Source organism: Hippichthys cyanospilos, chromosome 9 (genome assembly GCF_059441005.1).
Source record: "Hippichthys cyanospilos isolate Australia breed blue-spotted pipefish chromosome 9, RoL_Hcya_1.0, whole genome shotgun sequence".
Classification (NCBI taxonomy): domain Eukaryota; kingdom Metazoa; phylum Chordata; class Actinopteri; order Syngnathiformes; family Syngnathidae; genus Hippichthys; species Hippichthys cyanospilos.
Window position 1 is genome coordinate 20,729,969 of NC_142377.1, and position 20,910 is coordinate 20,750,878.

Here is a 20,910-nt window from a genome sequence, read left to right on the forward strand (position 1 = left end):
CGCCCGGCTGTGCGTGTGTTTGCGTTACAACAAGCCAATCTCATTGATGTCGTCATAAGCCTGTTCTTTTTGGGAGTTGTAGTCTGCAATTTGGAAAACTACTATACAGACACCATTGTAAGAACTACAATCCGCCATGAGTCAGTGACGCGTTTTCGCCTTGCATCAGCGTGAGTGCGTGGACCGCACTTACCGGTAAAGTTGTCACATATTTTCACTTCTTCGACGTGTTTTAAAGCAGACAATTCCAAAACTAAGCTATCACCCAGCGGCCAAATGAAGCTGTTTGTTAGTGAAGGCAACCCACATTGCCTAAAAGTGTTAGCTGCTTTAGAGTTAGCCGGAGTGCAATGTGACATCCAGTTTGTCAACCACGAAGGTAAGTGGGACACTTGAAAGAATAATAATGTTCGACATTTCTAATAAGAAAAGTATAAGTTTTAACGCAAACCCTCCGTTTGCATTGCGCTGTAGTTTGAGGGGTGTTTCCGTGAAAGTGTAGCTTTTAGAACCAAATTTAAAGGCTAGCGCGTGAATGTTGCCACATGGACGCAAGTAAATGACGTCACAATTATCTTGGGGGTCTCGTTATGCACTGATACTGAACACTTTGTTGCATGAGTAGCTTTTCCAGTTATCTCTACTTGAATATTTGTCTTACAAGCTGTATTTGAACACATATATCAGTACTTTCTACTCCATAAGTTTTTACTTTTTCGACCTCCCAAGGAAGTCGCCATTGCTTTAAAAAGGATCTATTTAGAGACACTCAACTGTGGTTGAGATTTTAAGGAACAGAGGCGGCAGTGACATGGTTGAACCTGAACCAGAACCAGAACCAGAGAGCATTCACACTCACGGTGATGACGCAACAGATTGGAGAAGTGACACATTCCCCTTTCACATCCTTATCCAAGAACTTTTGTTGTTATATTCGGAATTGTTATACGTTGTCATGTGGCATCTTAAATAATATGAGCATCTAATGTTTAAAACAAAATCTCCGCCCAAACTTAATCCACATTCGGTTAGTGTATGTCTGTGGGTTTTTTGTTTTTGTTTTTTTTACTTCAGTTGTGAATTTATTTTTTCTATTAAATAGACATTATTCATCACCCCGCCCCTGATTGGACTGCTCGTCCCAGTTGTTTGTTGTTCCATCAGCAGCCATATCCCAGGAATTATTAAGCCGCCACCATCTGGCATGCTATATGAAAAATTAAGCTTATACATTTTTTACTTTAAAAAGGAGGACATTATTTTCTAATTTAAAACAGGTTTTATGTGTTTAAATGACATGTTTGTGAGATGCTGTTGAGAATAGTCAAAGGACTAAGTATTATCAAATTTTGCGCACCCAGTCTTTTGCAAATGAACAACATTATGTACCCCATAAACTGCTGAGACAGTAATGAGTCCAACCTTCATTACCATGACAACTTGAGGTAGAGCCTAACATTTGCAACTAGAATGATTCAACAAGCAGGAACAAAGCTTAGAGTGGAGAGAAAAAAAAAAACATCCACCCTGAAAAGGTAAAACAGAAGGAAGCTCGGATTACCCTTTAACTATGACGTTGTTGCTGCAGGTATGTCTGTCACTTGAAAGTGGCTCTGGATCTTCATCCAACCTTGACATATCAATGATGGAGAAACTCATTATTGGGCGCTTATGTGAATTAGCTCCAGTGTTATGTAACAAGCATAACTGCCATATGTCTAAAGAAATATAGTTTTCTTCTTACGTTTACAAGCCTTAAGGGTCTATAATGTGATTGACACAACATTTGTGTAAAAAAATATTAAGGATTGAAACGAATTTTTTAATTGCAAAAAATTCTAAACAAAATCTATGACTCTAAGCATGGCAGAATTCACTTTTCCGCCTGTTCTTTCATTACTTTATTCTTTTTTAGAGAAACTTGTGCCTTTCTTGAGCCACTCAGCTTTACCAGCCCTGCTCCTTCCTAATGGACAGCACCTGTTCAGCCCCAACGCCATTTGCCGGTCAGTAATGTACAGTTCTTCCTATGAAGTCGGTGAATCAATTTATTCCAGGATGCCATGATCTCATTTATGCTCTTATTTGTTGTTGTCTTAGATACATGTTTGAAGTGAGTGGACGAGAGTGCAGTGAGGCATGTGATCAGTGGCTCGAATGGGAGGCCACGGATCTCCAGGTAGGCTCCTCAGTGTTCAACACCAGAGTTTTAAGTTTAGCTCTTTCGCAAATAACTAAACCCTCAGAAAGATCCCAATGATTTTCAGCTGTTACGTCTGCACATTCTTGCCTGCAAAATCCTCTTACTGTGTTGTTGCTGCTAGTGGGGATTTATGTTGTGTAAAAAAAAGAATCATTCAATTCTGTAACCAGGCCCAGCGAAGAGAAAGTAATTTTCTTCAGTCGTAAACTCTGTTGTCTTATCATTACAGCCTGCCCTGCTTCAGGCCCTTCACCTGGCGGTGCTTCAGGGGAAGGAATCGGAGGCAACCAAAGTCCTCGCAGGACCCCTCTGCTACTTGGACCAAAGCTTGACCAAGGCGAACACACCTTTTTTAACTGGGGTACAACAAGCCAATTCTCTTTGAAACTCTACAACCTATTTTTCCTCTAACCCCAGTAAAAATAGAATGGAATAAAATAGTATGCCTTTATTATCGTTGTACACATGTTTACAACAAAAATGGGAGCACTGCTACGCTTGGCGCATATTAATAATAACGTTAAATCATTAAAAAACATAAAAATAAATAGAATAGAAATCATTGGGGCGGCAGAGTGGTAGAGAGATTAGCACATCCGCCTCAAAGTTCAGAGTCCCGAGTTCAATTCCAGTTTTCCTTCCTGTGTGGGGTTTGCATGTTCTTTTCTTGCCCGGAGGGGGTTTCTCCGGGCATTCCGGCTAACTCCCACATTCCAAAAACATTCACGGAAGGTGTATTGGACACTCTAATGGCCTTAGGTGTGATTGGGTGCGTGAATAATTATCCCTCCCTTTGTGCTCTACAATTGGCTGGCAACCAGTTAAGGGTGTCTGCCTGCAGACAACTGAGATAGGCACCAGCAAGCCGGTGACCCCAGTGAGCAATAATTGTCCTTTTTAATGTGTTTTTGTTTTGTTGTTGTTCAGCCTTTCTTTTTTAAAGGTTATTGTCAAACTTCGCATAAAACAAAGAGAATTTCCACCGTGTATGTTTGTAATGGGCATAATATTGTGTATTCTGCAATGGGAACAAAATTCTTGTTTAAACGCTCCTCGCATTCTAAATGAACCTTTTCCCCCCTCAGAATAACATTAACAGGTTTTTAGCATAGGAGACCAAACATTTCTTTTTAGAGGCAGCGTAAGGGCCTTTTATTACATACCAACATGTGTCCCATTACGCGTCATGCCCGCAAGCCATACACTGCCTGCAAGCAGACTTGGCATCTTATAAAGCTGAAATTCACTGTGACTTTTACAGAGAAAGTCGCATTTGCATTTGCTGTTTCATTTTGGAGACAGAGATGGTCAACTTTTCAACGTGCATTTATAGTGATTGTCCTCATTGAAGTTAAGTCTTGTCCTAAATGACTTTTAGTGAGACTTCGTAGACTGGTCGACAGTCTACTTAAAGACAAACAACCATTCAGACTGTCATACACCTAGGAACAATTTAGTCTTCAATTAAGCTAACATGCAAGGATGGGAAGCGCTCAGCATACAACTGTAACCGCAGAATTATGAAACAAATATATGTGGGGAAAAGTATTGTTAGGATGACCCCCCCATCCTCAAATGCTTGGCACTCTCCCCGCTCACTAACTTGAGGGAATATGATACAGTATTTGGCATTTACTTTATACTCTTAACTGTGATGTAAAAAAAATCTTTGTTCCGAGTGTAGTGAGTGTACTTTCAGTGCAGCCAGCCTTTCATTTTTGGTCCTCAGGATGTCCTTTCAGTTGCTGATCTTGTAGTATGTGCCGCTCTGCAACCTGTTTTGTCCTCACCATCACTCGCTTTGGGTAAGCATTGACACTGTGTTTAAATATGTACAGTATATTTCAATCTTTAAAATTATGTTGAGCTTTTTTTTTCCCAAGCAATTTTTTATTTTATTTTAGCTCTTGACGAATTTTCACCTTTGATAGCTTTGAAATATTTCAGCATTTTCTTTTGTTTTGATTTCTTTTTTTCCATCCCCATCCCTGCTCTTTTCCTAGGTGAACACAAATCAGTGAGGGTTTGGTTCGACCATGTGGCTATTTCACCGAGCTGCGTTTCGGCCTTTCACAAGGTGCTGCAGGGGAAAGGCCTGCAGGCACTCAAGAGTTTCATGCAGAGGCAGCCGACGCCACAGAGCGGCCAATGTCGAGGCGGCACACAGCCGTGCAACAGCAACCCTGCTGAGGTAACTGCCGAAGCGCCATTCGACTTCAAGGATTTGCATTACAGATGCTGTCATGGTATCAACACAACAACACCTCACAAATTCCAACAAATTGAAAAGGATAGAGAGAAAATGTATCTCCTTCTAATAGGTATTTAGTTTTATGTTACAATAGTGTTTTCTGTGTAGGATGAGGAAGGGGAACGTGCAGTGTCACAGGAAGAGATGGAAGCTGCTGCTCTCACCTGGAACAGGGGTATAAATGCCTCCCGAGCAGCCACTGACCGACTACACCCTATGTATGTTATTTAATGCTGCACTATTCGACAAGGTTGCTCTGACGATTCACGTTTTTTTTTTTCCCCTCAGTCTGCCACAGGAGGGCAAGCGAAACATCCTTTTGACCAGTGCTTTGCCATACGTCAACAACGTACCCCACTTGGGCAACATCATTGGCTGCGTGCTCAGTGCTGACGTTTTCTCCAGGTGACCAGCAAAGAAAGAGAACAGGGGGTCCTCCAGTTTACATTAAGACATTTTCAAGGTTATAAATGGCGAGTTGTAAACACGAATAAGTGATCAGAGGACACACTCAGTAAAAATAGAACGCTTATGTAGTTGTCAGGGCCCATACTGATTATTAAAAGTCAAGAAGGCCAATTTTCAATCTTCAGTATAAGTTGGCGAATTTAATAAACAAAATGAAAACACAAACTCCAGCGCTTAACTTTGATCAAATACCTTTAACCTTTGGCTTGTGCAGTATTTTGATCATTTTTGGGTCAGTTTTTTTCTACATCATCATCGCAGTATTTTACCCGCAATCCGCTTGTGCCCTGTTGGACTTTGACATGTTGTCACCATTCGGGTGAAATTTCAGCTCCCTATGCATCTTTTTTCAGCGTTTTCCTGACAATTTAAATAAATCTTTGAAATTAACGCAGCATTGAATTGATTTATTATTCGCCATTAGATTTTTTTTTTTTTTTTTTTTTTTTTTAATCAATCTAAATGCAAAATAAAGGCCTGGGCAATAACCCGTCGATCCCTAACGCTCAGTTACAGTAACACTTGATGTTTTTCATCTGGTTGCTTTGTGTATATGGCCTGGAAGTCGTTTTCATAGAAGTAGCTATAATTAAGATTTTAATTACTGCATTAGTGCTGCTTAGTTAGAGAGTAGTCTATGTCGACACCAAATTTCATGTTACGTTTTCAGTGTTGGAATGAAACTGCTAAAAATTGCAGACCCTCTGGGCTCCTAAATAGGCCAGTTGCTGCAGCATCTTGCCATAGGGTCTGAACATTTAAGTTATTCCGAGACTAAAGATAGATAGATAGATAGATACTTTATTCATCCCCGTAGGGAAATTCACATTTCCAGCAGTATCCTCAAGTCGAGATATAAAACATGAGAAATAAAATACACAAAGATAAACCCCTTTTTAATGTTCTACAAGGTACGCTCGACTGCGAGGATGGAACTCGCTGTTTGTATGCGGCACAGACGAGTATGGCACGGCCACGGAAAACAAAGCCCGTGAGGAAGGCCTGACGCCGCAGCAGATCTGCGACAAATACCATGCCATTCATGCCAGCATCTATGAGTGGTTTCAGATTGATTTTGACTTCTTCGGCAGGACCACGACTGAAAAGCAGACGGAGTAAGTTACAGGGTTAAAATTGCTATGATTTGTCTTGACTAAAATACATAGGATGTCTTAAAAAATAATATATGATTCATGTTTCTTTTTTCCAAGGTGAACAAAGATATTCATGGAAATACATTTTGTGTTTGAATATGCTCAGTCAGAGTTTTAGAAGTGTTTGTACTGTAGTGTGCTCTTTCAAAGAAATTCAATAAGTCAAAAGGGTAAAATGTCATCTCATAGGTGGTGTGCATGTCACAATGCTCCAAGTCTGACCTTAGTCCGATGCTATACTAACAGCACTTGGCTTAGATATGAAAAGGCAAACATGTTTTACATGATTATTTACATTATATAATTTAAGATTATAGTAATCTCCCGATTCTGATGTTGAACGTCTAGTCCTCTCAGCCATAAAATCTACTTAACTGAATCCATTTCAGTGTGGTTGTTGCCTACAACTTCTACAGGTCACTTGACTTTTTTGTTTTCAACACTAGATGACCTTTCTGTGGTGTCAGGGAAACGTTGCCTGCAGCAACTTTGTAAACAAAAAAAGAGACACTTGATTCAAGACGAGCAGATGTATTGATCTGCAGCAGCATAAACATGTGAAGAAGGAAACTGCCAACCGATAAGAGTAGACTCATGTTAAAAGAGCTTTTACAATGTGATGCATTTCTGTCATAGCAAATGGTGCCTCTTATTTAGGGGCTTTGGTGTGTGCCCTGTTTTAGTCTGAATTTATTCCCAACTTTTTTTTCCACTATCATTCAGGATAGCTCAGAACATTTTCTGGAGGCTCCATAAGAACGGCTTCCTGGTGGAAGACATGGTGGAGCAGCTACGGTGCGAGAAATGCCAGCGTTTCCTGGCCGACCGTTTCGTAGAAGGGACCTGCCCCCACTGCAACTACCCGGACGCCCGTGGCGACCAGTGTGACAAGTGTGGTCGACTCATTAATGCCGTGGAACTGAAGGTGAACTCTTGTGCTAATGACATTGAGACTACTTATGACGTGTGATTGGCCTACTGCTTTATTCTGAATTAACAAATAACAACAGCTGCTATAACCGCACGACCAATACTTCTATTGAAAAAAAAAAAAAAGGCAATATTAATGTGGCCCTGAAACACAAAAGATGCATTGAATGAACCTATATGCCTGCCTGTTCCCTTTAGGCACCTCACTGTAAAGTCTGCAGACAGACTCCAGTCATCCGCACCTCCAAACATCTTTTCCTGGACCTGCCAAAGGTACAAGTTGCATCATTCATACTCTCATTTTGTGTCCTGTTTCTCTGTTAAGGCAGCATGAGCACTGAAACACAATTTTTTTTGTCAATATTCTCCAGTTAGAGGCTCAGTTGGAGCAGTGGCTGGACAAGTCCACCGGCAGCGGAGACTGGACAGCGAATGCCAAACAGATCACCCGCTCCTGGCTCAGGGATGGACTTAAACCTCGCTGTATCACTCGAGACCTGCGCTGGGGAACACCAGTACCTCACCCAGACTTTAAAGAAAAGGTCTGCTTTGTGTCTCACTAGGGTAGCTCAATGTTTTGACTGAATATATTTTCAAAATTAATTACTCTACAAGCGTAGCATACGGCCAATGCACAGACCATATGTGGCCGCCTTTTCAGTTATATAGTAAACAGTAATATATAGTAAAATGTAACTACAGTACAGTATATGAAAAAATAAGAATCAACAAACTTTTTGAAACAAAGCTACAACTTGTGTACTGATTTGAATTACATTTAAGGATATTATTTAATGATGTTACTGTAATTTATGTAAAGACAGAACTTATTTGTTTCTCAGAGTAATTAGGAAACATAAATATGTAACTTTGTTCCTAGACATTTATTCCAGTATTTTACAGAAATGCAGTATTTACATTTACATTTTCATGTGATTACTTCTATCTAATGTTGGTGCTTTCTTTACACACATTTGAGATGTGGCCATTCATGGTTCTCTTGCTTCTTCTTCAGGTGTTCTATGTATGGTTCGACGCCCCGATCGGTTATGTTTCTATCACTGCCAACTACACAGACAAATGGGAACAGTGGTGGAAGAATCCAAATCAGGTAACACGAATGCTCTTAAGAGTGTGAGCGTCTGAGTGTGACATGTGATAAACTTCACATTTTGTTGCATTTGGGAGACAAGATTTAAGATTCTACAGATTGAATGCAGTGAATATCACGCTTTAAGCGTAAGTTAACTAGCTTCTACATGTTTATTAAAAAGGCATGATAAAAATCGACCAATTGCACTCACAAGCAATATCTTCCTTCACATCGGTTCATCTCATCTCTCTCCATCTAAAAACCTTAGGATTGAGCTGTGTGCGTGTGTGCATGCATGCTTGCGTGTGTGTGTTTAGGGTGGGGGCTGGGAAGAGCCGATAAGTCCTCTTTGAACGGGATGATCTCACCACCATCTAATATGATGTCATCCTCACGTTGCAGTGTTGTTTGTGTGCCGCCAGGTGGAGCTGTACAACTTCATGGCCAAGGACAACGTGCCATTCCACAGTGTGGTGTTTCCTTGTTCCCTCCTGGGAGCTCAGGACAACTACACGCTGGTCAACCACTTAATTGCCACTGGTACGCTTTATAAATGCTACTGTTAAGACTTGTATTACTTTTATTAATTAGTAAAACTGCGATAAATTATTCATGCTACAATCACACCGGACATGTAATATTCTGACTTGTGTGCAGAATATCTGAATTATGAAGACACAAAGTTCTCCAAGAGCCGTGGGGTCGGCGTATTTGGCGATATGGCCAAGGACACGGGCATTCCATCTGATGTGTGGCGCTTCTACCTGCTCTACGTGCGTCCCGAGGGACAAGACTCTGCCTTCTCGTGGGCCGACATGGCTCTGAAGAACAACTCAGAGCTGCTCAACAATTTGGGCAACTTCATTAACAGGTTGGTCACTGAAGAGCTGAAGTAAGACATTACCAACCATATGGTATCTCAAGGGATTTCATGTATGGAGCAGATCTGGAACCTTGCAAGTACAAGCATTAGGTCACAAGCGTAAGGGCAAAACTCAAGAAGAAAACTCAAAGAAACCGTAAGCTCAGTGCGGGGCGACAGTTAAATTTATAAATTTGTAGAAGTAGGTAAAACAGTGCCCCAGTTATGTAATGAGATGCATGAATAAAACTAATAAAATAATTAAATTTTTAATATCTACCTCAAAAAATGGCTAAATATATGCAACAAATGTAACAGGACTCCCAATAATGTAAATGCTCAGAAGGAAAGGGTAAAGAGCACACCTTTGCTTGTCAAAGTTAGCCCTCTCTCAGGTAGACGGTTCGCAGCAGGGATAAGGAACATTCATTGTATTAGCAAAATTTATATTGTGGTGATTTGCAGTATAATTGTATTATTAATCCATTTGAAAATGGATTAAAAAAAATGGAAAATATATAAGCTGTTGTTGGCTTCAGTTCTAATGGAACAGCTAATATTGTAGCAGTGCTATTATGCGCAGCGCAGAAATGCAAATGTCCATCACATACATGCAAATTAACTGGAAAACATGTTAAAGTGCAGCGTAGTCTGATATCTAGATGACTTAAAAAAAGAGTGCACAACTACATAAAGCACATATATTGCCTGCAAACCTGGCACAGTAGGTCAGTGGAGCTGACACTCAATCAAACCAAGCATGTCAGTCTGGTGATGCAGAACCAAAGCGAGAACATGTCCAATAACTGTCCATCCACACCAAAATGCAGGAGTCCCGTAGTTATCCGTGATCACAGTGAGATCATTTTCTTTCTGAAAACTTTTTTTGCTGTTGCATTTACTCTTCGTGAAATCAAAGGGATGGTAATTTACTTCAAAAATCCTGTCCAATTAAAATGTCAGATTGGTGGATACGTAACTATTTCATGCAATTTTCCCCATGTTTTGTAAATATGTTTGGGATGGTATAATATCACCGCCAATTAGACCGGCTCTTAATGACTTAAAAAGAGAAAGATTGGGGTTAAATCCCACATCAAAGATGTTTCCCTCAGATTTTTGAGCACCTTGATCTTCCGAAATTGTACTCAGGACGCAAGCGTTGATGCCTAATTGCTTTTAAAATATCTTAAACTGCATCCACCCGGAGATGCTTGGAGGTAGACAGTCGCCTAAAAACTAGACCTCAAATCTCAACATAATTAGTGTCATGCTGTCCAACTTGTAAGCGTAATGGGCACACATAAATTGACGAGCGCGGGTCAGAAAAAGTTCATTCCTCTCCGCATCATACCCGCAGTTCATTGTAAATATGACAATCTTGTCAAAGCATTTCTGGTCGGGTGGAATTCAGTCAAATTCGGATGGGCGTGTTGCGTCAGATGCGTCAGCCTCTAACCACGAGCATCCCGCTGATGCGCGCATCCAACTCAGCTCGATTATTTGCAATGAAGAGGCTCAAAGGGAAAGCCGTTATGTTCATTTACATCAGCAGAGCGCATTACACGTGGCAACACGATCTATAATTTATCATCAATTAGCGTGGCGGCTAGCAAGCCTTTTTTCTTATGTAGCACTTTCTCCCTACTGGTTCTCAGCTGCCTTTCTCACTCTCTTGATGACCCCTAATATTTTTTTCTTTGCTTTTCTGTCTTTTTCACCCTCCTTCAACCCCTCCGCTTTTTTTTCCTCCCCCCCCTCGATCCTCTAGAGCCGGCATGTTTGTTTCAAAGTTCTTTGATGGCTGTGTGCCCGCAATGGAGCTGCTTCAGGAAGATAAGAAGCTCCTGGCTTTAGTGGGCTGGGAGCTGCAGCAGTACATCCATCTCATGGACAAAGTCAAGTAAGACCACTTGAATTATATACAGTACATTCATTAAGGCATGAGTGTCTGCTCTCTCATGTTTGTGTAGTTTAGTGATGTTTTAACTGGTGATGGAGAACCAATTTGTGCTGGAACTGAAGTAGCGCCTGGATATTTCCACCAGAATCCGTGACGCTCTGAAGCACATCCTCAACATCTCTCGCCATGGCAACCAGTACATCCAAGTGAATGAACCCTGGAAGAAGATTAAGGGAGGAGATGCAGAACGGTAAGATTACAAGGTCCAGCTGGAGCTACACATCGTGCAGGGTTGGACAATGGTTCATATGCACTGCATTTAAGAATCCCTGCTTTTGAAAAAAAATAGAGGAATTGGCTATCACTCACTTTTTTTTTGCACACTCATTCATTCAAGTTCTAATATCACCCTGAAATTGTGAAATTCAATTTTATAGGGCCAGTAATAAGAATCTGTCATTCGCCTTCAGGCAGCGTGCAGGCACTGTCACTGGCGTGTCCATCAATGTCGCCTGCTTGCTGTCCGTCATGCTGCAGCCCTACATGCCGAACATCAGCCAAATCATCAGGGATCAACTCAACGCACCTCACTCTTGCGTCAGCGCTCTGCTATATGGCACGGGTGGCTTCACACGTGTCCTTGACACTGGCCACCGGATTGGCACCGTGAGTATGAGTGCACAATACACCTCGTTTTTTGTCAGACATTTTTATTTTTTCTCAGGAAATTCCCCAAATGTACTGACTCTGAGCTGAGATATAGGGACACACCTTTTGACGGAAATCTATCGTTTGAATATCGATTTATTTTTTGTTAAATAAGCCATTTTAAAAGTAACATGTCCCCAAAAAAACCCTCTCAATAAACACTTTATCAAAAAGGAGGCAGATTTTATATTTCTATGCAGTTTTGACATTCATCTTTAACATTGTAAAATTTAAACCTGCACCCAAATAATCCAATTTCAATATAGTACAAATAAAAGTAATGTAAAACTTGGATATAAATGCTTGTAAAAGCTCACCGGAAAAACTTTTGACTAACACGCTCCCCTGTATAACACAGCAGCTCGAAAATCAACAACTATAAAATCATTTGCCGTTATCCATTATTATCCTCTGCTCACATTTGTGCAAGTGCATCCTTTTAATAGGGAGGTAAAAAAAAAAAAAAATCAAGAATATGTTCTATGAATCCCCACAGTCTAAACACGATGTTCTGAATAATATTGTGTTTGTAAAATATGAATTAAGAAGGGGAAGAATTTTGCCTCTTGCTGTCAATTGAAAATTACATCACAGTGACTAAGGGCTCAGCATGCTAATGTCACATGTCCAAACGAAGAAAACGGCTAAACTGTGATTGCCCCCCCCCCCCCCCCCCCCCCCCGCCCCGCCACAGGAAGTAATGAATAGATAAAGGTTAAATACCAAAATGAATAAAGCTGCAAAGAATGGCCCTCATGCTCCCTTCCTCAAATTTTAACACAAATTTAAACTCATAATAGATGGCGTAGATAAAAAAGCTGGACTAGGGGGATGCCATGGGCATTTGTCAAAGTACCCGTCTTGAAATTTTCTCAAAATGGGTACTGCAGACCAAAATGTTACAAACCTTACACAACTTTATGGGTGGTAAGCATACTGTAGATATTCTTCATTTTACATTTCAAAAGGCTTTAGGCAAAGTCTGCTGCATAGTCATCATAATTGCTATGCATTTTTGAATAACTCACTTTTCCGCTACTTAGGTGAGTCCGTTGTTCCAGAAATTGGAGGCGGAGCAGATTGAAGCTTTGAAGAAGCGATTTGGTGGACAGCAGGTATGTGATAACCAAGAAGCAGGTTGGCTTTCTATTCGGTGGTGATGTCTAGCCGTACAAATGGTCCAGGCAGGCGGAGCACTCGCTTGCAGCGTGCCTTTTCAAACGTGGTACACAGGAAACCCACAATACGTGCTTTGTAGTTCATGAATTCATCAAATAGACAAAGAATAATCCTTGTCTAAACCTTCTCATCAACCGTCTTCATCTAGCCTGAAGATGAACCGCCAAACAAGAAGGTACTGTAGGTGTTTGTTTGTGAAGCATCCGCGCTTGTGCTGTCACCATTGATTAGCGCATGCTTTCACTAATACGAACGTTTTCTTATCACTGAGCACAGCGCGTCTCCGCGTCCGTTCATTCATCGGCCGCTCGTGAAATCCCATCGACGTTTTGACTGAGAAGCGCTATTGTCTGAAATGAAGTCACTCATCTCTCAGAAATGATAACACACAGTATGTTCTGATTGCACTCTCAGACGCCGACACAAAACGCTGCCAGCCCTCAGTCGGCCGCCACTCTGCCCACCCCTTCGGTCCAAGCTGAAGATGGAGCCGACCCGGAGAAAGCCCGGCGGCTGACGCGGGCCGTGGCTGAGCAGGTAATGTTGGACCTCCTCATACAGCCATTTTTTCTGGTGCTTAATAACCTCTCTTAATTTGAATTTTGTATTAATATCACGGATCGGGGGGGTTTAGTTGGAATATATATATGTGGATTATATAGTGACATTGTAATGTCATCGAAGGACCATAATATGAAAAAAATGCGCCTTGATTAATCATATTTGGATTCCTCCAATACCAATTATGCGAATGTAGGGAAAATAAATTAAACATTGCTGCAATATAGGCTATATTTGCAATGTATTTACAGTGGACCGTCTATTGGCAGGAGTGAGGGACTAGGTCAGCTCACAAATAGCAAAAATCTGCATATAGTAAATGACAACCATTAAAATGCATATAGCATAGACATAGTGACGATTTATTATTTCCATGAAGGAAAGTAGATGCTAGTAGAGTACTAATAGACCCTTTATCCCGAGAACACCTCTTTTCTGCCCCCATTATTCACTCTCTCAGAAGCAATTGCTGTAATTATGATACAATGTTGATGACAATATGTGACATCAGCCACAATTTTTTTTATTCCAGTGATATTTTTTTGTCCTAATCTTCATATTTGTCATTAAAGTATTTGATTCTTTGTCACCCTTAGTAGGTCATTTTAAAGGAGGGACGCCATGTCGTTGCACCACCCCAACGTAAATTGGATTTAATCATTAATGAAAGTTAGCACATTTTTGCAAAGTAAAACATGCCGCATTCCTTCCAGATTTTTTGTCCTCCTATAAAAACAATGCACATTTGTAAAGGCATTATCTTGTCATTGCCAGGGAGAAAAAGTGCGAGCCCTAAAAGCGCAGAAGGCCGACAAGGCAGCGATAATGGCCGAGGTGTCCACACTGTTGGAGCTCAAGAAGCAGTTGGCGCTGGCGGAGGGCAAGAGCCCCGAGCCCGCACCAGTCAAGGGCAAGAAGTGAAACATGAACAAAGGGGGGTTGGGGCACAAATGGTGGCGTTTGAAGGGGAGGAACAAGTTTGGAGGTAAGATAGCGGGAGAAGGAACGAGATATACGTGGCGAGATGAGGATGTTAGCCAAAGGCAAAGCTGTGACGGGATCTGAGACAACGCAGTGTTGGCACCGAGGGCTAATGAAATGCTAGCGAGGCCGGCGGGAAAATGAAAATACACAAAGGGAGCCAAATGAATTCTGCTACAGAATGGAGGGATTTGGGAAAAATCCCTACACCAAGAGAAACTGATTTGATACTCTCCCTGTGATACATTCAACATCAGCCTCAAAAGGTGCAAAGTGTTTTACGGCATATTTAAAGAAACATTTGGTTCCAATTTCACCTTGGGAAAAGACATTATGGTCCATTGTGATGCCATGTACTTCCTGTCAATCATGTGAACGCTTAATAAAAACAAATCATGCTTTTAACAAGCCCAAAAAAATCCATTTATTGCAAATTTGGGGTTACAGTGACATTAGAAACGTTTATTATTAAAGTACATGAATGCCATCAGTAATTTAAAAAAAAACATGCATTACCCACGTATAATTAGCAGTTTGAATAAGAAAGTAGAAATAATCGGTACAAACTTATACAGTTAAATTACAGCTGTATAAAAAATAAAGTGGACATACCACCAGTTCCAGTATTGCATAAAAAAGATCGCTACAAAAAGTTTAGCTGAGTGCAACCTGCTGTTTTTTAAATACACATACAGGTAAGGAACAGCTTATAGAAAAAGCAAAAAAAAAAAAAAAATTACTGTCAAAGCGAGGGGGCATGTTCAAAACATTCCTGAGCTCCTCTCTTCACAAATTGGGGCGAATCGAATCTCTTGCTAGCCATATTGCAGCCCTTAAGAGTTACAACAATTTATTGCAAAATGGCGGGAAGGGATGACGGCTAAATGCCCTCAAATGAATTCCTTACTTTCTTTGCAACATACAAATCAAACTTTTTCTATCTGAATAATTATTGTTCCAAACCTTGCAGCCACCGTTTGATAAGCACTTCATAGCTTGCCGTTCTTTTGCATATCACATGCTTTGTCTTTTCAGTTTGCCGCAACGATATCGCAGCTTTTCTTTAACTCTGCCTTGACTTTCATCATCTTCTCCCAAACATCTTAAAATCTCTTTGGTTTTCATACCTTCCGGCCTAAGGAGCGCGCACGCACGCACGGATAACTTCTTCCTCACAAGCTCATTTCCTGGTGTTGACAAGTCTCTCGATGAGGGCTCGCCGCGTGCGCTGTACCTCTTCGCCAAGCCTTTCGATCTCCGCTTTCAAGCGCTCGTTCTGCTCCGTCAGCTCCTGCACTTTTCTCTCGTTCTCCTGCTCCCTCTCCTTGCGACTCTTTTTGGCGGACAGGTACGACGACGACGGGCGCTGCTGCTGCTGCTGCTGTGACTGGGAGGCGGCGCCCGGGGACGAAGTGTTGCTATCGGGCAGCTCGCTCAGCCGCCGCTTGCCCGGGCGCGAGGGCGAGTAGATGGATGGGGATGAGACGGGTGACGACGGGGAAGAGCAGCGCCGGGAAGGCGACTGCGAGGCGGAAGATGAGGAGCAGGACGGCGAATCGGGGACACACGGCAACTCTTCCTCGCTGGCTGACGGGGATGCTGGATGGACGCCGTTAACCAGCTGCTGCTGCTGATGGTAATAATAACTACTGCTCGAATCCACCATTCCGCCCTCACTCAGGAACTCGAAGAACTCGGGAGGCAGCAGGTCACCGTCGCCGCTCCTGGCGCCCGCCTCGGTTTTGCGCTCCTCTGTCGGGGTCAAGCAGGACGAGGACGAAGGCGAGGTGTGATGTAGGGGCTGGGCGTGGTGGATGTGCCCCGCCGCCCGCTGGACGCCTTCTCCCCACGTTTGACCTCCGTCCGTCAGCCACGTCAACGAGCAACTCTCCAGAACATCCAGGAACTCGGGCTCTTTCTGTAAGTACAAAATCAGAAAATGTGATGTCAACGCTACGGAACCCTCGTCCGGACTACGGGGCCGGGAACTATTTGCCGTGCTTTTTATTGGCCCGCCAAGTATTCTAATTCGGCATAAGCGTCAAAATTCAGATAGTAATTTAAATTCCAAGATAGCTGATATTTGCCATGCTTTTTATTGGCCTGCCATGTATTCTAATTCGGTATAAGCATCAAAATTCACGCAGTAATTTAAATTTCAAGATAGCTTAGTTGTTTTAACGTTTACACAATATAGATTTTAAAATGTACTTTCCAAATACTGAATGAAATTGTAAATCACAATGTTACAAGCTATAATTGGTCACTTTCATATAAATGTATTTAACAAAATGTACTTTTTGTCACTAATATAAATTTGGTTAGATTAGTTTTAAATTACAAGAGCCACTTTTATTTTTAAGTGGCACATCAACAATTTTCTAATTTATTTAAAGTTATTGGAAAACATTTTACTTTCTTGGTCTAAAACACCAATCTTAACTGGCACAATTGTCAAAGTCGATTTTAATGAAGTCACACTTACTCGCAGAAAAAAAAAAAAATCGATTTTAATGAATTCGCACTTACTCGCGAAAAAATATCTTTTTTTTAAAAAAATCTTTGTGTTGATTCACTGTTGTCTAAGTCATGTAAATATGTAAGTCAATTTTAACTAAGTCACATTTATTTGCAAAAAATACAATCTTAAAAAAAAAAAAAGCTTTGCGTATGTTCATTATCATCTAAGTCAGGTAAATGTGTAAAGGCCGGAGTGAGGCAACCGGGGGTTTTTTGTCTTCCAAAAACATCCAGAAATGACAAAGACAATAACAATGGTTATTACACTTCCTAAACTGTTTAGCATAGTTCATAAATATAACTTAGAACTTGCAAAATATTTCAATATCAAAGACGATGCCCCCTCAACATGACTGTGTTTATGCGAAAACCTTAAAACACTGCTGCTCTACAAGTTGTGAGTGTTCCAATTATTTTTTTTTTAGCGTGGGCGGGCAGGTGCGCTTTTTAAAATGACTGACCTCGGCGTAGGATGGGGCGCGCGCCAGCTTTGCCCCTCCCGAATCCGAGCCCAGGATGTCCTGCAGGTCCTCATACCACGCCTCTAACTCTGCGCCACACAGCGGCCCCACGCCGGGGGGGTACGGCGGGGGCAGGTGCAGCCACTCGGCAGTCATCTCGCCAGTCAACTCGCAATGCACTCCACACTCGGTCACACGCTTCACTCGGGACCTGACAGCACCAGAGAACTCACTAATGTTAAATGGCAATGTTGCGTTTGTTATTCAGCTGTGTAACACAAATTATAAAAATGGCTTCTCGCTTTAAAAAAAACCACCACATTACATCTAAAGAAAAATGCGGAATCCGCCTAATGAAAAAGAACAAATTCATATGTAAATTAAATCTATGTATTGTCATTATGACAAGACTGCTAGGAAAAAAAATAGAATTACTCATTTTCAATTTTTAAGATGCAAATTTCATGTGAGTCAAATGCAATACACTCAATATGTTTGAATTAAGAGTTCATGTAATTAGATTGTAACTTACATTTTTGATAAAGACACACATTACAAAGCTTATATTCCAAAAAAGAATTGGACATTTATTTAACACTTATTTAAATGATTAAAATGCTGTATTTAATTGAGCTTGCACAATTTAAATGAGAGGGACACAAAAGTAACAAGATGAAGCCACATTTATGTTAAAAAATCAACATGCGTAGAAATGACATGCAATCCAATTAAATTGAACATGAAAGTCCCATATTTTAACTACGTAAACAAAGACAAAAAAACAATACTTTTACAAAGTCCAATAAAATTGTACATCAAAGCATTTATTAAGTTAAAAAAAAAATTAAAGAAAACATGTCAAATTCAACTAAAAATAGGAAAAAAATACCTTTAGGACTCCCTTAATCAAGTCTGCAAGTCTGTTTGAGATATTGTGCCCCTACAAATCTGGAAGAAAATGTTTTCAGTTTAGTTCCATTTTGCTTCAATTAACAACTGGCAGTAAAAGAGACAACTGTGAATAAAGACCCACGATCTACCTTGAACTCTAAACAAAGACCGAGCGGCTCTCACGTGCGCCCCCTGCGCCCCAAAGCTTCTTACGGCATGCTTCGTAATCGATAAACAGGATGAAAACAACGGCGACTACTCTATTTTCGACCTCGCACACCCTTGACAGTCTCACCGTTTGCTCGCCTTAAAAGCGCACTGCGACCACAGCGAAAAAAAAAAAGAATTCACTTTCAAGACTAAAACGATGAGGTTTTCATCGCTTTAACGTCTTCGCTATTTTTCATCACGTTCCGTTTTGACTCTCCCAAAAATGACGTCAAATGCGCGTTCCTTCACAGACTGTCAAGGACTTTACACGGAGATGAAAATTTGTTACATGTTGTGTTAGAAATGTCACAAAGGACGTTTTGTTTTTGTTAGCGAGTCTTGTTGAATTGACCGCTATGAACAATTACGTCATGGAAAAGGAAAAAAAAAAAAGAAGCGCTCGAATAGGCGAAACTAGAGGCGAGTGTGAAAAGACAGCGTATAAGATTTATTTTTTCACTTTAAGTGTACGGCGCAGTTCGGCGTTTGTAGTCGTTTCAGCAACACGAGTAATATGAATGACATTCCTAGACAGAATTCCCAAATATAAAAATAACGTCTTCTACAACTTCGATGTCCAAAACTTTTCTACTTTTTTACGACACATCCAGAGAAAAAAACACAGCCTTGTATAAGATGGGTGGCAACTTTTACGAATGTCGTCGCTTAAATTAAAAGTAAAAGAAAAACTTTATTAAAAATGAAAAAAACGTTTTCCCGACTGACTGAAAAGTCGCCAGGACTTGATAGAACTTTAAAAAATAAACGTCAAAGGTTGTCACTTACCCTTTTCCTTTTATTCGTTCGCCGTCTCGACTGTCGTTGGTTCGAATGTAGGTATTTTAGTGAGAATAGGTGATAGCTCATGTTAACCATTGTTCAACACTTGACAGCCGAATGTGCTTAAACGGAAACTCCCGGCGGTGTTTATAAGGAGCGAGGCCAACCGAACTATGCCAAGCGGCGCGGGTTTACCGTGACGTATCGTGTGGCGTGCGAGCGGGCCAATCGCGAAGACGTACTTAATCCGTTTTCCTTGACGACATCCAATGAGAGCGACGGAGATTCGGGCAGGGAGGTCGGGATTTGTTCGACAAGCAAGGTTGAACGTGTTCCTTCTTGGCTGTATAGTTTGTTCGAGGCGCAGTTGTGATGCAGTCATAAGACGGCCAGGACGAATTTGGGGCGTATGGGAGTCACATGAAAGGAATGATGCAATGCTTGGCAACCAGTTTCTAGCTGGGGATAACACCGGCGGAATCCGAACATGTTTTATTAAATAGCGTTGCCTCGAACGAAAAAATGCAGCTAAAAATATACATATATGCACGACGAGCCAATATCGAAGAATTGTCTTTTGACATTTGCGCCGTGATGTTCCACGCCCACTCATCTTGTTTTCCCTTTTTTAACGCGTCAAGAAAAGAGAGACGGCACCAATAAACGGACGCGAGACGCGTATTATCGAGTGGACGATTCGTCGTTCGTATTTTCTCACATGTTGAAAGCGTAAACAACTCATGCACATTTGGAGCTTTAAATCATTACGTCACTGCTGCGTGGGCGCGCGCGCCCCTTATGACTGACTTCCGGGATGACGGCAAAAACAAACGGGAGCGCGCATATGCCACTAATTTCTTGTATGAAATGTCTAGAACTAATAAAGACCATTCTTGTACTCGATATTCAAATATATTGGTGGAATTATGGTTATTAAACGCATTTTAGCTGTTGTTCTCATTTTTTACTTTTTGACTGATTAGCAATACGTTTCTAAGACACAAAAATACGACACTAAAGTCATTGCCGAATCAACACAAAGAACAGTTTATAGGGCAAGAAAAGGAACATTTGCCAGACTAATCTTCAGGTTTAAAAAAAGATTTATAATTCCATCCATACATTCTGCATGAGTTTGCAGCGTGTGTACCGCCTTTTTTTAATTTATATTTACACACACTGTGGGTATAAGAAAAAAAACTGCAAAAAAATCAGACATTGAATCTCGAAAATAATAATTCAGTAGCCTACCACACTCGGTTTGGCACGCATGGCTTGCGATGCTTGTGGATAAGCGGCAATAGATAATGGATTCATTGATTAAAAAAAAATTAAAAAATCCATCAATTCCATTTCTCCAATTTGTAATTTCTTTGATCGTTTAATTATTCATCCTTTTCATCACAATTTCCTATCTTTCATTCTTCTTTGCCACCTTGAATTCATTTTTCAAATCCTTTAAGAGGAAATAGATTGAAGGCTGTACTCATCTTTCATCCTTTATTCTTAATTTCTTCTTCCATCGCTCATTTTTTCACCTTGCGTGCACACTCTCTTATTTATACTGCTTCCTTTTAAACCTCGTTCCTTCCCTTTTCACTTTTCTTGCGTCCATTCATTCTTTCCTACACTTCTTTCCATTCTTTGCACTCCCCCTTCCTTCTTTCCGTTTTCCCTCCTTTGTTTCCTTGTTATTCGCTTCTGTTTACTTGTTTCTTTGCTTTTTCCTTTCTACATTCTTTCATTCCTCCCTTC

At 41.0% G+C, this 20,910-nt stretch overlaps 2 protein-coding genes across 3 annotated transcripts; one reads left to right on the plus strand and one right to left on the minus strand.

Moving 5' to 3' along the window:
- The first annotated feature begins 129 nt into the window (after window positions 1–129).
- On the plus strand, window positions 130–14,701 carry mars1 (methionyl-tRNA synthetase 1). Of its 2 annotated transcripts, XM_088422598.1 has the most exons (22): window positions 130–379; window positions 1,916–2,006; window positions 2,101–2,179; window positions 2,433–2,564; window positions 3,933–4,008; window positions 4,207–4,394; window positions 4,563–4,672; window positions 4,743–4,859; window positions 5,834–6,037; window positions 6,800–7,001; window positions 7,205–7,279; window positions 7,378–7,548; window positions 8,022–8,117; window positions 8,522–8,639; window positions 8,757–8,970; window positions 10,733–10,864; window positions 11,010–11,114; window positions 11,335–11,530; window positions 12,616–12,687; window positions 12,900–12,926; window positions 13,166–13,288; window positions 14,087–14,701. In XM_088422598.1, the coding sequence occupies exons 1-22, from the start codon at window positions 277–279 to the stop codon at window positions 14,231–14,233; spliced, it is 2,778 nt and encodes a 925-aa protein (XP_088278724.1). In that variant the 5' UTR covers window positions 130–276; the 3' UTR covers window positions 14,234–14,701. The 2 variants fall into 2 exon arrangements, with proteins under 2 accessions (XP_088278724.1, XP_088278725.1); XM_088422599.1 differs by lacking the exon at window positions 12,900–12,926.
- ddit3 (DNA-damage-inducible transcript 3) lies at window positions 14,690–19,315 on the minus strand. The gene is made up of 4 exons (XM_088422601.1): window positions 19,162–19,315; window positions 18,164–18,222; window positions 17,275–17,485; window positions 14,690–16,211 (listed from the first exon to the last, which is right to left on the minus strand). Exons 3-4 carry the CDS (start codon window positions 17,428–17,430, stop codon window positions 15,474–15,476), a joined length of 894 nt encoding a protein of 297 aa, XP_088278727.1. The 5' UTR covers window positions 17,431–17,485; window positions 18,164–18,222; window positions 19,162–19,315; the 3' UTR covers window positions 14,690–15,473.
- Between the last annotated feature and the right edge of the window lie 1,595 nt (window positions 19,316–20,910).

Excerpts from the sequence above, each read along its gene's own strand:
- ddit3 (XM_088422601.1), bottom strand. The coding sequence starts at position 17,430 with ATGACTGCCGAGTGGCTGCACCTGCCCCCGCCGTACCCCCCCGGCGTG. Across the intron at positions 16,212-17,274 it reads GCGCCCCATCCTACGCCGAG|AAAGAGCCCGAGTTCCTGGA; the intron begins GTCAGTCATTTT and ends TTGTACTTACAG.
- mars1 (XM_088422598.1), top strand. The coding sequence starts at position 277 with ATGAAGCTGTTTGTTAGTGAAGGCAACCCACATTGCCTAAAAGTGTTA. Across the intron at positions 4,395-4,562 it reads GCAACAGCAACCCTGCTGAG|GATGAGGAAGGGGAACGTGC; the intron begins GTAACTGCCGAA and ends TTTTCTGTGTAG. Across the intron at positions 12,688-12,899 it reads AGCGATTTGGTGGACAGCAG|CCTGAAGATGAACCGCCAAA; the intron begins GTATGTGATAAC and ends GTCTTCATCTAG.